General features: G+C 44.5%; 1 protein-coding gene across 1 annotated transcript in view; it reads left to right on the top strand.

Annotated features, from left to right (window-relative positions):
* dlgap2a (discs, large homolog-associated protein 2a) overlaps positions 1-15,672 on the top strand; it is a gene marked incomplete at its 3' end in the record, with an annotated part of 170,023 nt that overhangs the window by 120,759 nt on the left and 33,592 nt on the right. The window contains exons 4-5 of the mRNA XM_080549511.1: positions 7,915-8,132; positions 15,563-15,631. Of these exons, the coding sequence (XP_080405637.1) occupies positions 7,915-8,132; positions 15,563-15,631 (287 nt within the window). The remainder of the gene's footprint in view (positions 1-7,914; positions 8,133-15,562; positions 15,632-15,672) is intronic.

The following is a 15,672-nucleotide window of genomic DNA, read 5'->3' as shown; positions in this document are numbered from 1 at the left end:
GCAATGTAATGGATTCGGTGAGTAATCCCCACTACTCTACACTAACTAGCTAGTAGTGGGGATTACTCACCGAAACCATTACATTGCAATATGTTGGCTTGACTAGCGGGTGTGTCATTCATTTTCAACAACGTTGAAATGTATTTACATTTTTCTGAATAAAAGTCTGAACATTTGGTCGGTTGCCAACTTGTTCCCTCTTTCACCAGCTGCTGTCAGTTTTAGATGAGACAGGCTGCTCTTTAAAGCTTTTACCCTCAGTCAGACGTTGTGCTTTTGAGATGGAGTTTGAAGATCAGTGTTTCATATCTTTTTGTATTTCATGTTCTCCCCACCCGCACCCCTACCACACACACACAGACACACAGACACTCGCAAACACATGTCACTACCCTTTCCTTGTGAAGTGGTGCTTTACTGTGAGCATGAGTGCAGAGAGCAGACCTATTTTTTGGCAGTGTGGAAGACCTTGGAGCTTTTGTGTGTGTGTGTGTGTGTGTGTGTGTGTGTGTGTGTGTGTGTGTATGTGTGAGTGTGTGTGTGGTTCTGTCACTGTGTGTGGAGCCAGAGGCTTAAAATCTGACTCTTGCTGTTGTTGTAGTAATTGAACTGAAAATGTACAGTTTGGAATAACGCAAAGCAGGGAGAGTACATAAAGTGAGAGAAAGAGAGAGAGAGAGAGAAACGTTTATGGTATGTTTAATGAGCTTGTGATATTCAAATAAGCTTGTGTTCACAAGCTCGCTCTCTGTCTCTCTCTCTCTCTGTCTCTCTCTCTTTCTCTCTGTCTTCATCAGTAGATTAAATTAGCTTTAAACAGGCTCTAACTCTAACCCCAGCCCTAACAACCATAACAGTAATTGCATGATACACTTGTTGATGTACCGTCCAAGACCAGGGCGAGATTATTTCTCAGAGACAGAAGTAATGTCCAGGTCATTCTATCAACATTTAAAGGGTGAACTGTTGGGTTGCATGGTTGTTACCTTCCTGCAGGAGAGAATGTCTTGCGTCAGTAAGCCATGTAGCAGTGGTGACAAACTGCATTACCTCTGCTGTGCTTTATGGGCCATGTGGTATCAGCGTGATACTCTCCATCCCTGGATGATACCTTCACATTCAATATTTAACATCCTTCTGATATTTACATCAGTCGTGAGTAAACACTCTGGTAATACTCTGGCATTTGCTGATTTAATATTTATTCGAGTCTGTGAGATAGGCTGTCTAGTGGGAATGTTTGTGAGAATCGCAACATTTAATGACCTCAAGTCATGCAAATCAGGAAAGCTTTTTACCCAGGACTGTAGATAAATGTACTCTAGTTGTATAATAGATGAGTCTCTCGTTATATTTGATCTTCTCTAATCTTACTTACTGCCCTCATATTACTAATAAACTTGACTGAGGACCTAATCCAGTTTACGACGACAGAACAGCTGAGTCAAGAGCCTCTGAGTATAAAAGCATTGTGGAAACCAGATACCAAACTGGAGTACTGACCTGTTATCACACCAATAAGCTCTGTGTAATACTGTGTAGTTACTCTGTTATTACACTCTACCTACCTATGTAATAAGGTAGGTAGACGACACTCAACTCTTCCTGTCCTTCCCCCCGTCTGATGTACACGTGGCAACCCGTATCTCAGCATGTCTCGCTGACATTTCAACTTGGATGGCTGACCACCATCTCAAGCTCAATCTTAACAAGACTGAGCTCCTCTTCATCCCCGGGAAAGCCTGCCCTCTCCAAGACTTCTCCATCACAGTGGAGAACTCTACTGTAACCCCCTCCCTGACAGCCAAGAACCTTGGAGTGATCCTGGATAACCGACTATCCTGTGCGGAGAACATTGCAGCAACGGCTCGCTCCTGCAGATTCCTCCTCTACAACATCAGAAGGATACGACCATTCCTTACCAAAGAGGCAGCGCAACTCTTGATCCAGGCACTGGTCATCTCCCGCCTGGATTACTGCAATGCACTCTGTGGTATTCTGTAGTAAGCAAGTAGTTAGTAAAAGAATGAGACCGGGAGACACGCTGCTGCTGTTCAATTCGCCATTTATTCAACTCCTCTTCTTCACCTCCGGAAGTGCATACATCACTTCCGTCACTGCATACATCACTTTCATACTAGCGCCCACTGGCGGTATAAACAGGACACAACATTTCCCCCTTTCTTAAAGGGATTACAGTCCTCAACGAATGCAATATTCTGTAGACTGGTGTCAGTACAATTGAAATAAAATGAAAACGAAGGAAATGAAAATGAATGAATCAGCATAATGAATAACAACAATAAACAGTTTATGACAGTGAAACATGAAATGAACATTCACTTTTGTCATTGCATTGTAGGACCTTTTTGTACTAAGTTAGAACCGTGTTCTATCCTACCCTTTTAGTACGTTCTCTACGGCACAAAGTCTACCAGCCACCTAGGTGGGTTTCTGACTCTCAGGTTCCTTCTTGGACCTGGTTCATTAAACACATTCTCTGTCTCGGGCACCGTGAACTCCTCTAGCTCAATCTCCTTTTCACCACTGGTGCCAGACAGAGCATCCTTGGGGAAGCGTGTAAGCTTGGATGCATTCCATTTTCGACCATCACTGAGCAGGTATGTATTCTGTCCTGCTTTACTAACTATTGTCAGCGGTTCTGTGAATCTTGATGATCCCTTTTTTACATGCTCCGGTCTGCGGACACGTACGGTGTCATTCACTTGGAACATGGGCACTTTCGCTCCCCTCATTCTGTCTGTGTACTCCTTACTCTCCTGTTGCTTGCGTCTCACTGTCTCCTGCACTTTCTCAGGTGACTTAGTTTGGTGTGAGACAGGGAGGACATTTAGTTTTGTACGCATCTTTCTGTTCCTCAGCAACTCAAAGGGAGTAGCTCCTGTAGTAGCATGCGGCGTAGCGCGATAGTTCAGTAAGAACTCTGTTACTACATGTTTCCATGGCTTGTGCATTCTCTCAGCCGTCTGAATACACTCTTTGAGAACTCGATTAAATCTCTCAATAGCCCCGTTGGCTCTTGGATAATAAACACTGGAACGCAGGTGCTTTATCTCTCTCTCTCCCAGAAAGCTTGCAAAAGCATGGGAGGTAAACTGACATCCGTTGTCAGAGACCAGGAAGGAAGGGTTACCTTCACGACTAAACACTGTAGTCAAGAAGCTAATAACCGCCTCTGTAGTTACAGTAGAGACAAACGCCACCTCTGGCCACTTACTGTAATAGTCTGTGAGTGTAATAGCATAACGGCAGTCCCATGTCGCACAGTCAAAGGGACCAACAATGTCAATGGCCACCTTCTCCCATGGTCCACCTGGCAGTTCCACTGGGGTAAGTGGTGCAGGCGCAGTTTTGGCTATTTTGTCATTGTATTGACAGGGTACACATGAGCCTACTAATGTCTGGACACATCTGTCCATTTGCGGCCACCAATATAGCTCTCGTAGTCTCTGTTTAGTACGCACTATTCCCTGATGCGCTTCATGAGCTAAGTTTACCACTTTAGACCGTAGTGTAATAGGAACAACCACACGGTCGGGGCCTCTCATGACAAGTAGTTCATCCACAGCCAGTTCATCTCTCACTCTAAAATATGGAGCAAGTTCCTTTGTCACATTCTTACTGCATTTTGGCCAACCTTTCTGTATCTGCTGTCTCAGTTGAGTCAGTTCAGGACAGGCCTCACAGGCAGCAGTGAACTCGGTCACAGATATGGCATGTGAGGAACCTGTGAACACAGTAGCCACCATGTCTGGCTCCTCCTCCACCTCTCCTGTCGAAGGCAGAGGGAGTCTGGACAAGCAGTCAGCAGTCACATTACGTTTCCCTGGATGGTAAGTGACATCATAAGTAAAGCATAGTAGACGTGCAGACCATCTCGCTATTCTCAGACCTGCGCGACCCGTACCCCTGGAAGTGAGTAGGGTTGTCAACGCTTGGTGGTCTGTGCGTAGGACAAAACGATGTCCCCACAGGTAGGTTCTCCACCTTTCCACCGCCCAAACGCATGCCAGCGCCTCACGCTCGACGGTAGAGTACTTTCTCTCTGCAGGAGAAAGTGTCCTGGACGCAAAAGCTATGGTTCTCTCTGTATTGTCTGGGTGAATCTGGCTCATTACAGCCCCCAATCCATAGTTAGAAGCATCGGTAGTGACATAAGTAGGTAACTCAGGATCATATAATGCTAAGGTAGGACTCTCAGTAATCAGTCTCTTAACCTCAGTAAAACTGGACTCTGCATCCGCTGTCCATTCAAACTTAGTGTCAGTAGATTCCCTGAGTGTAGCACGTAGCGGTTCCACCACAGTAGAGAAGTCAGGTATGAATTTACTATACCACGATGCAAGTCCTAGGAAGGACCGCAGGGAGGATGTGTCGTGCGGGGCAGGCGCGTTCGCCACAGCACTGACCCCGTCTTGGTCAGGATGAAGACCATCTTTGGACACAGTGTGGCCCAGGAAGCGCAGAGCTTTCTGGTTGAACTTACACTTGTGCATGTTCAGTTTAAGTCCCACTTCATTTAGAGCATGTAGCACTCTCCGTAGGCTGACATCGTGATCCTGCTGTGTGACGCCGTAGCAAATCACATCATCCAGGTAGGCCTGTACGCCTGGCAGGCCTGTCAGTACAGTCAACATCATTTTCTGAAAAGCTGAAGGAGCAGAAGCGAGGCCAAATGGCACTCGGCAGAAACGAAAGAGACCCTCATGCGTGATAAACGCAGTTAAATCACGGCTATCTGGATGCAATGGCAACTGGTGATAAGCAGAGGCTAAGTCTATAGTAGAAAAGACTGTGGCTCCACGGAGCTCAGCGAACAGTTCATCCATGTGCGGTAAGGGATGACAGTCACTGATGATTGCCTTATTAGGTTCTCTGAGGTCAACACACAGGCGAGGCTTTCCTCCCCCCTTTCTCTGGGTCACAACTATAGGGGAAACCCATGGAGATGCGTCTATACGTTCTATAACGCCTTTTTCCTGTAGATCTGCGAGCTCATCGGTCACAGCCTGCCTCACTGAGAACGGAAGCCTCCTCAGTTTCTGCTGTACTGGCACAGCATCTGGTTTAACCTGTATTTTGTGCATAAAACCTTTTGCACACCCTAACTCCTGTACTAGAACCTCTGGTTCGGTCTGTGGAGTGGTACTCTGTACAGTAGGTGCTCGGAGCACAGTAGGAGAGCTAGCAGGGCTAACAGTAATAATTTTGTTACCCTCAATGCACATCTGCAATGCTACAAATAAATCTAGTCCCAGCAATGCATTTCCTGATTCAACCACTATCAATGAACCTGTAACTGAATGTCCATTATGAACAACTGTAGCATGCATGCAACCTTTAACAGGAATTTTCTCTCTGGAGTAAGTAAGCAGATTCACTGTAGGCTCAGCAAGGACACATGTATGGAAAAGTGTCTGGTAAGTACTCTCTGGAATAATAGAAACAGATGAGCCTGTATCCACTATCAGCTCAACATCATGGGAATGATAATTTGCATCAACTCGTACAGTACACATAATTTTATCATTCACGACGGCCCCCTGCATGTAAAGCACAGTAACGTCATTCACCATTACCTCACGCACCTCTTTTTGAGCCGATCTACACACCTTGGAAAAATGTCCAACTTTTCCGCATGTATTGCAAGTGACCTTAACCGCCGGGCATGTAGGCTTGTTAGCTAAGTGTCCTGTGGATCCGCATCGGAAGCAGGCGCGCTGATTCCCAGTTGTAGCTGGCTGGCTGTAGACCGTGGCAGGTGCAGTCGTCGTCGGATCTTTCTTCTTGCCCTTGTCGAACCTCCTCCTCGTCGGCTGTTTCTCGATGGCTCTCACCGAAGCTGTAGCTCCAGAGAGAACGTTGGAGTTCCGTAGTCCAGCCTCGATTTGTAAGGCCATTGAAGTAGCTTTGTCCAGAGACAAGTCCGATTCAAGCAAAAGTCTGTCTCGTATGCGTGTGTTAGCAACACGCTCAATCAGTTGATCACGAATCATTTGTTCCTCCATGGCACCAAATTCACAAGCTGCAGCTAGCTCGCGTAATGAAGCAAGGAACTGATTAACCGTCTCGTCAGGACCCTGAGCTCTCTGTCGAAATTTGTGACGTTCAGCAATCACATTCACCTTAGGAACAAAGTACTTTTCCAGTCCATCCACGGCAGAAGTGTAGGTAACACCCGTATCCTTTAGCGTGTAGAACAGTCTTTGTCCTTCAGTCCCTAGTGCATGGAGAAGAACCGCGCGCTTTCTTTCCTCCGGCCATTTTTCTCCGGTAGCATCAATTACGAGCATGTAATTTTCAAACATTCTCAACCAAGTAGGAAAAGAAATAGCAGGTTCGCCTGGCACAGGCATGAACGGTGTAGGTAAGGGTACGGAAATAGCCATCCTCGTCGCCAAAAATGTGGTATTCTGTAGTAAGCAAGTAGTTAGTAAAAGAATGAGACCGGGAGACACGCTGCTGCTGTTCAATTCGCCATTTATTCAACTCCTCTTCTTCACCTCCGGAAGTGCATACATCACTTCCGTCACTGCATACATCACTTTCATACTAGCGCCCACTGGCGGTATAAACAGGACACAACACACTCCTGGCGGGGCTCCCCGCTTCAGCCATTAGACCTCTGCAGCTCATCCAGAATGCTGCTGCCCGGCTGGTATTCAACCTCCCCAAATACTCGCATGTCACCCCTCTCCTTCGCACCCTGCACTGGCTCCCGATAGCAGCCCGCATCAGATTCAAGACCCTGGTGCTTGCATACCAGGCAGCTAAAGGGACAGCCCCTGCCTACCTGAAGGAAATGGTAACCCCCCAAACCCCTGCCCGCTCACTCCGCTCCTCCACCTCGGCTGGCCGACTGGCCCCTCCTCCTCTACACAGCAGTCGGGCTGCCCGATCACGTCTCTTCACAACACTGGCTCCCCGCTGGTGGAATGAGCTCCCCACGGCTGTCAGAACGGCAGAGTCACTACCCATCTTTCGTCGTAGACTGAAGACCCATCTCTTCAGGTTACATCTTAACTGCTCCTCCTGAGACATCTTCCGACCCTCACCTCTACGTCTCCTAAAGACACCCGCTTTCCCCTCTACTGTGTCCCTAGAACTTCTATTGCCCCCCTTGTACTGTTTCTCAGTTTCTCCAGTAAAAAAAAAAAAAAAAAAAAAAAAGTTTTAGTAGAAGGCGATAATAGGGAGAAGGTTTTTCCTTCTATCAGTGGCCCCCGGCCCGAGCTAGAGTACTCTTCCTGCAACGAATGGTGGACTGCTGATTCACATGCTTAGTATTCAAATGTATTGATTGTAAGTCGCTTTGGAATAAGGCGTCTGCTAAATGCCAAAAATGTAAATGTAAATGTAATAACTGTTTAACTACTACTATTTAATGACTTGGTTTTAGCAAAAACAAACCGGCCACAAAACCCCACCGAAACATTCAAAATCACTTTTGTCCCAATAGCATTTTACATTATACATAAAGGTCCGGTTTTCCAAACACAGTTTACAATTACATATTGTCCTAGGTTAAATAGCATTTTAAATCGCAATTCTCCATTGAAGGCGTTTCAGTCTAGGACTAGGCATAATCTAGGTCTGGGAGACAGGCCCATAATATACTGTGTATGCATGCAGGAATCATATCTATGCTCCAACCAACTGAGCTATCATAACCACCACATACTAGAAACACTACACCACTATATGCCTCTCTGACTAGCCACATGTGTGTACCAAACAGCTATCACAGTTGTAAGGTCTATGTAACACGTTGTGTAAATACATGGCACTAGCACGCTAGCACGTTAGCACGTTAGCCAATACAGTGGGATTCCAACCTCCACCTCCACCACTACCCTTCTCTCCAACCAGCCTTGTGTTTCCCCCTCCCTATAGGTGCCCCAGGATGAGTATTCAGGTTACCCCGGGGGCGGGAAGGACGATGAGATCCCCTGCCGGAGGATGCGGAGCAGCAGCTACGTCAAAGCCATGGGGGACGAGGAGAGCGGAGAGTCCGACTCCAGCCCCAAGACCTCCCCCCAGAAGACCCTCCGCTCCGATTCCCTGGTCAAGTCCGTCATGCAGAGGCCGCTACCGCTCATGGACTCCCAAAGGTAGGCCCACGTATCCCAGCATGCAGCAGGGGGACAGATTATGTCTCCCTGGATTGGCCAACAGGTGTTCTGCATAATGACTGAGCCAAACAGATTCTATTTGCACTGCACCTTCTTACAAAGTAATTATTTTCTATGAACTTGAATAGCACTCTCAATTGTGTGCTCTGGGATGAGGTGAATTAATGCGAAAAAGAAAGGAGGGTTTTGTCGCCGTTACTTGGTAGCAGAGGAAATGAGTATAAGAGGATTACATGGGACATGATGCAGGCACAGTCCCAGGAAAACAAACAAAATGATTGTGAGGTAATTGGAGGCTAGGATAATAATAGAACAACATTAGATTTGAAAAAATGCATCAGATGAAGATGAAATTAGATCACATCATTAGTCCAGTGATGGGATGAAGCGAAACAACATTTGAACCCACAGCAATGATATCATCAGCAAATTATATCTCAGATAGATTATTTGATAATGGAGAAGAAATATAATTGTTTTCTTTTTCACCGTTCTTGTCAGAAGGCTCATGTACTTATTGAATTAGATATGAGCAAGCATATTGTAGTTATCTACCTTTCTTTGCATTAACGTCAGTGAAGGAAATTAAAACGATACAATAAGGTTATAGCCATAGAAATTATTTAGCGAAATTTTAAGGTACAAGTTTGTGTCTCTGAGCCTTGAATGAATTCTCCTGTGCCCACTTCTACTTTCCTTGCTCATTGGAGTGTACGTTTTGAGAAGTGTCTTTCTTGATAGCTGATGTGCTTGCCTCATGCTCCTCACATTCTCCTATGACACCACATCCCTTTCCCGCCAGCCACCCTTGAGTGACTCTCATAATTACTGTATAGTTTTGGACATATGATATCATTCATGTCTTTGTCCATGTATGTCACAGGCTGTCAACAGAGTTGCACTGCCATAGAGATGTTGTAATTTCATGAGTAGCTTAGAGGCGTAAATCTTTGAAAAAGTATTTTTCCACCAACTCTCAGTCTAAAATCATTGTAGATTTTTGTGTTGAATTAAAAAAAAAGATTCTTCATTGTGTCAGAAAGCCACTATTCCCTAAGTCGTTGCTTATTTTTTTTAAATATATATAGCATTTTTTAATTCATGTCTGACATAAAAATATTAAATCGCACTTGGCATATCCGTCTTCCCCTGATGTAATTATTAAATGGCCGCCATTGACAGAGAGAGAGAGACGGCACTTTGATTTTTTTCCTCAAAGGGGACTAGCCTGGCTTTGTCAGAATATGAGGACAGTAATTACAGGCAAATTCAGAGGTCAATTGTTATTAACGTGGCATTGTAATAACTCTTCCCAGACCAGCACTTTGAAAACCTAATGTTATTTTTTTTTACATTTTGTCTGCCTATTCTGCTGTGTCAGCCATTACAGTGCAATGATTGACCTGGACAAGGCAGGCTTCGTTCCTGTAATGGCGCTTTTCCACTACCGTGCCGTACCGTGCCGGGCCGCGTGATCCCGGTTTGTTTAGCTTTCTCCACTGCCAACCGAGCCGTACCGGGTCATAGTAGTTTTTAGTTCCAGTTCGAGAGGGGTACTTTCAGTACATTCGTGCCAGGCTGTGTGTGACATGTGACGCTGCAGACCGTTGATTGGTCAATGGTAATCGTCAACCTCGTCATCCCATGTTCATAGACTTTATCGCTTACCGCCATTTTTAAATACCACAACAGATTTCACTCTCGGAAAATGTCACTTACTGTTTCTGTAATAACTTATTAATAAAGATTATAAAAATTATGATAACCATCTTATTATCTTAGTTTAATGTCATTTCAATGCATCATAGAACTTTTATTTACAACAAGCATAACAAAAAAATCGCTATTATGGTGATGTGCTGTGCCTATGCTAGACCGTTCCTCAGTCCAGCGAGCTTCATCATCCCCCTTCTAAAACTGCCATCCCCCCTTTTCATCCCTTATGTCATTTTATCAATGAACATGGTATTACTGTTATTTCAACATTTAAGCCTCTTTCACACATAGTTCCCTATAATATATGGAATCCCAAGCTGTGCCGACCAGGCGTTTCCGCCATTCACTCATGAGCCAAATGCCGGTAGATTCGCGTCTTGCTCCCTTTAACACATGTCGGTGTTTCCCTGGTTGCGCGATCTACTAGAACTACTAGATCTACTAGAACTGAAAGCGGCAAGTAACAGGCACGTAACATCCATATGCTGTATAAATAAATATATTTGACTACCAGCAAGACACCGGAGCACTCGTATCTATAACAAACGCAGAGATTGTATGAGCCCCGCCGTCAGTCCAATGGGAGCGTCAAGCACAGCCTGTCTAACGTTATATATCTAACGTTACATGTTTTAAGGCTGATCTGTATTTTGACATAATTCTTATCACATTTCCCCCCGTTGAGCTGTATACCGGCACTTATTAAAGTGAAGTGCTGTTATGACACTTAACTCCTCCTACTGTCACCGCTCGTTCCTGGTCTGTTGTGTATAATGGAGAACATATCCTACCCGTACCATACAGAACTTTTCAAATGCATGCCGTGCTGAGCCGTACCGGTCTGGTCAATGGAAAAGCGATGTATTAGATGTATTCTGTTCCTGGCTCTCTAACAGTATGTAAGGGGAGGTTGTTGCACACTCTTCATTTTGGAAGAGGAAATGTTTTTTTGTGTTTTTTGTGTGTGTGTTTTTTTAACCCAAACCTGGAAACTGTATGTGGGTCTGGTTGGTGCACTGACACCTTTGTGGTAACAGTGGAATGCAATACAGATCTGTACATTTGAAATCTTACATACAGTTGACCTTGGTGCCGTACATTCATAAAGCCTATCCAAACTTCATGTATTCACCTTCATGTATACACATATTGATAGTTTTGAGAGGTACCGATGACACAACTGGTTTACATATACTGTATGTGGTCTTTCTCATGGAGTTATTATATCCTGTGTATATATCTACATATCTATCTATCTATATATAATATCCTATATATATAGTATCTATATATATCTATATACTGTATATATCGATATATATATATATATATATATATATATATATCTTTCCATGTCATCTCATTCCATGTGCTGTTCCAGCTCTGTGTGGTCTTGATCCGGTCCCCTGCCGTCATCCTGTAACCAAGCCACGTCCCCCTCTCTCTGTATGGTTGTCATGTGTCTCTCTCTCCTCCCCACCTCCTGCACGGTACACCAGTTCTGCTCATTATAATTCAGCGCTGGTTGTTAAATTACTGTTTCGCCACAGAGGCTTTTTCCTGGAAACACTAACCCTCACATCGGGCGACACAAACAGAATGCGTTAATAGACATCGCCGTCGACATGACCCGATGACACATCCACAATTAAAATGCGTGTGTGTTTTTCCACAGCGGGGGTTGCGGCTGTCCTCTGCCAGCGACAACAATACATTACTGCAGTGTTGATTATATTTCCTTCTCGCTTTTCTTTCTTTTTTTCCGATCCGATTATGTCATCTGAGAAGTCTGTTGAAATGAGATTTTCATGGTTGAAATCGTCCTAGGATGAACGGGGAGATGAAATGTTAATGTAACCTGTGAATATAACTTGTGTACAGGCGCCAGTAAGAGAGGGCCACGTTATTAGCACCAGAACCACGCGGCCTTCACCAGATATACGTCAATGACTCAGACTAAAGCTAACCTAACCCTAACCCTAAATACAATACACACAGTAAATCAAACACAAAAATGCTCAATGCTGAGATGATGTTTGGCTTAAGCCTTTAAGCCGTATATAAGCCTTTATGATCCAAAGATGGGGGCCTGCCCTTATCTATAGAAGCCTACAACATAACCATTTATAACACCATTCATGGCCCAAAGTGATTTATAGATGGACCAGCAGATATCCATTGCGGTTATTGTACTCAGAGGCCTCTCTAAATAATGCCTCTTGCAGCACGTCGGCACTGAGCCTGCTGTCTTTAGTGAAAGAGGAATATTGACCGCTATGGATCGCTTTGTGTGGCCCGCCTCAGAGTCCATTGACAGCAACACGGGAATTAAGACAGTTCACTGGTGTGCTGTTGCAATTCATTGTGATGTGGTTTCCCCATCTAGGGCGTCAGCGCTGCAGTGTTTGGGGTACTTGTTGGAGCCCAGGGCTGAGGATGCCTGCTGTGAAAGCCATTCTCTGCCACCCTTTCTTTATGACTGAATGGACCGCTATTCTCTCCACTACAGTCTTGCCCATTGTTCAGAAGGCAGCTCATCTCATTTGAGCATGAACTCAATTACACGTTACATGAGTAGATCATATCTTGTCATTAGACTTAAGTCAAATACATATAGTCTACTTGAAAGTATTTGAGATAGCACTTGATGCTTGCATTTTGGACTTTTGGGACTATCGATTGATTGTCTCCATTGCTCTGAGCAAACTAACTCACCCACTCTCTCAAGTATAAAAAAAAGCATTTGACATGCGTATTTGACCCAGGTCTGCTTAGCAGGCTACTGCCTTTTTTAAAGCTGGTCTTGTCTCCTGCAGAGTTATAGCTGGATAGAGCATCCATACTGGAGAGTGGGCTCTATGGAAGAGCCCCACTGCTGTCATATGTGGCACCTGACATGAGAGCTCTTATAGTGACATGGCTGGCCATGCTTGTTGGAAAGGAACTGGATTGGACTCGAGGTGGGGGGGGTTGTGCATGGGCTGGATTTCGTCCCCACTTGTAGAAATGTTATATCCTGCGGGGTCGCCTGCAAGACTAACTTTGACAGCGGCGGTTCCTGAGGCTAATGGTGTTAGCATGAGAACAGTCCTTCAGTTTCTGTCACCTCCTCCTCTCATGGTTAACAGGGTCGCTCCCTCTCTCCTCTCCCTGATAAAGAACACATCACAGTCCCCGGCCTATCTCCAGGCTCCATCAGCCGTAACACCTGCGCAAGATGGGGGGGTCAGCGTTGATGATCATTTTAATTAATGAATCATTTACCAGTCCCCAAAGTCCCTGGGGTCCTTCACTGCGGGGGAGAGACTAAGATGAATGGAGTTTGTAACGGAATTCTCGCCACCGTAAAAGGACTTGCCAAACTCGTTTAATGGATGTATTAATGATGATAAGAATGGAATGGCATGAGGCAAAATAAAGTGTTAGCACATCGCAGGGAGAGTTAATGAGTCAATCAGGCATGATAAGTACCATCTGATGACAGCGCAGCTTTTGATAGCGGTGCACTCCCCCCCTCACTGGAATGACAAGCACTCTCTGTTTCACGGCTGCTTTCTCATTAAGTATAAGACCAAGTCTACGCAAAGCAACCCAATCAGTCTAATCAGGCTATTTTGGGCGATTTTAAAATAATATTCCGTGTGTATGATTAGCCTCTTGAGTAGCAGTCATAATTAATCAAAATGAATACCCATGTGAAGCATTTGTTCATTCCTGACGTGACATAAGCAGTCATTAGTTCAGATTGTGTTGCATATAAAAACGTGTTACTCAGATCTCAAGGTCATCACGGAATCTGCTCCATTGATTCGTTGTCTTGCAGGACGTGTGCTGCATAGAGAGCTTGTCTTTCTGTTGGGCTGCCCCCAAAAGGTGTTAGTTTACTATGAATATAGTTAGTCCCTCTTGCTTACAGTCCACCGATGCTTACAGTGTCACGACTTGTGCTCTATACGATTCCAGATACTGCAGTATAGGCTCCTACACCTGGTGTAGTGGAGTCTTCTGCTGGAACTGACACAAACTGTCTAACCATACTATGTGTGCAACACCATATCCTGCCTTAACCCTGTGCTGCAGAAGGAGACAAAATCCTCACACATGAAGATGGGATATGGGAGACCCTGTACCGGCTATTCATTTCCTATGCTCAGAATTGTATGGAGGATTATGATGTCATACATGTGGATTAAACATCCAAGATGTTCTAAGATCTAAGATCCAAGATTACATCCTGACTTGCTCACTGTTTCCTGACGGCATGAGGCTAAACATCACTTCTCATTACCCTCTGTCCCCACTAACAAAAAGCATTCAGGGAACGTCATTATTCTCCAAAGGGGCTTTTCGGTCTGTTCTGTTTGCCTGAGATGCTGCATATCCGCTGACTTATTTGCTTATTTGTTTATTAGGATCCCCATTAGCTGCTGCACAGGCAGCCACTACTCTTCCTGGAGTCCACAAAGAACATAAAACACATGACAGAGTACAGAACAGCTATAGACAAGAACAACATCAATATACAAGACTAACAGAATATAACACTACATTTAAAAAATAAAAAGAATAATGATAAGACCGTGTCACAAATAATAAAATAAATAATAATGATCATGAATATAATAATAAAATAAGATAAGAACGTCCTCATTAGCCTATCAGACAGACGTTCCATTAGTCCTAATGCCTACCCAAGTTCTGCTCACCTCTACTTCTCCCTTTTAGCAGTTGATTCTCCTCCTAATTACTGCACTCTCTTTTTCCAAGCTTCAGCAATCTGTCTGAGTTTGTTGGACCATAAATTACGACTTTTCTCACTCTCCCAATGTTGATAGCGATATCCCGATATCCCGATATCTCCATCATTTGGTAGTTTAATATTGGGCGACAATGGAAGTGCATTAGCAACAGTTAGAGACATAAAAAAGCAAATGTGCTGCGGCAGGATTGACAAAGAGCCTCTCTCTTTTATGAAACAGCGTTCCTTAGCTCAATGGACTATAATAGATATGTCTATTGAGTGGTTATGGGTGAGGGAATTAACATTATCTCACGTCAATGTGCTTCCCCCATCTAGTCTTTATGTTGTCAGATGAAAGCTTTGAGCTACTTTACGCTGTTCACAGAAGGGAAGTTTGGTCTGTATATTACCCATCAGTTTGTTCATTTACTCACGACCACCTTGCCATTGGTAAAGTACTTTTGTTCACAGTGATGTCTGTTGTTCATTCCAGTGGTTGGGTATGTCATGGTTAGGTGATCTGTGCACACAGTGTTATTGTGGGTAATGGTCCCCTGCAGTCTAGACAGGTTTTGTTTCAGCACTGTTTTTCAATGCTCATAATTAGATCGTTTGTACCTTCCATGATGTGTCTGGTATGTGTGTCTGTGTGTCATTCATTGGACCATGACAGGAGATAATACTGCCGTGTCCAAGCACCACTGTCTGCCAGCCTACAGCTGGAGCATCTGTCATATGTGACCCATTGATACCATTAGCTGTAGTTACCGCTTAGCCATCTTGTCCACATACTTATCACCCTTTGCAGCACTTCGGTGATCACACCAAGCAAACATTCAATGCCCTTCAGAACCATACAAAACACAACACGTTGTGCAGTGACATCACACACCGGCATCCATTGACTCCCACCAGTGGAGTTTGTAACACCATTTCTTCTCTCTACCCACAGCTCTTACCGTTTGGATAAAATGAACAATGACGTGCATAACTACATCACCAATTTTGCTGCAGACTTAAGGTGAATACAAGCACTGTGCTGCTGTTGCTTCTGCTGCTACC

Source organism: Nansenia antarctica (genome assembly GCF_963989245.1).
Source record: "Nansenia antarctica genome assembly, chromosome: 1".
In the NCBI taxonomy this organism is placed as follows: Eukaryota; Metazoa; Chordata; class Actinopteri; order Argentiniformes; family Microstomatidae; genus Nansenia; species Nansenia antarctica.
This window is presented reverse-complemented; position numbering and strand designations above follow the sequence as displayed.